The sequence below is a fragment of the Buceros rhinoceros genome, unplaced genomic scaffold (genome assembly GCF_000710305.1).
Source record: "Buceros rhinoceros silvestris isolate BGI_N320 unplaced genomic scaffold, ASM71030v1 scaffold38463, whole genome shotgun sequence".
Lineage (NCBI taxonomy): Eukaryota > Metazoa > Chordata > Aves > Bucerotiformes > Bucerotidae > Buceros > Buceros rhinoceros.
The window spans coordinates 3,855-4,187 of NW_010404871.1; the positions used below are offsets into that span (position 1 = coordinate 3,855).

General features: G+C 68.8%; 1 protein-coding gene across 1 annotated transcript in view; it reads right to left on the reverse strand.

The window, feature by feature from the left end:
• NOB1 (NIN1/RPN12 binding protein 1 homolog (S. cerevisiae)) overlaps positions 1-328 on the reverse strand; it is a gene marked incomplete at its 5' end in the record, with an annotated part of 2,010 nt that extends 1,682 nt beyond the window's left edge. The window contains 2 exons of the mRNA XM_010133529.1: positions 5-155; positions 269-328. Coding sequence (XP_010131831.1) covers positions 5-155; positions 269-328 — 211 coding nt within the window. The remainder of the gene's footprint in view (positions 1-4; positions 156-268) is intronic.
• Between the last annotated feature and the right edge of the window lie 5 nt (positions 329-333).

Sequence of the window (333 nt, forward strand, 5' to 3'; positions counted from 1 at the left end):
GAGCCGGCGGTTCTCCCCAGCAGCTCCTGCAGCTCCTCCTCGATGCTGGGCAGCGGGGCTTGCCAGTAGAGGAAGGAGCTGAACTCGTCGCCCTCAGATGGGACCGTGCTCCTCTCGGGGCTGCGCTGATGCTGGCCTTTCTCCGGGCGCTTGTGCTGTGGGGGGACACAGGACAGGGAGTCCCTGGCACGCCGCTGCCCGTGGGCTCTGTGGGGCTGCACCGACCTCCCCAGCGCCGCATCTTGGGGTGCTGCATCCTCATCCTCACCTTGGTGGGCAGGTGGAAGCCAGCGAGGTACAGGGGCGCCTCGGGGTGCCGTGGCGTGGAGCTGA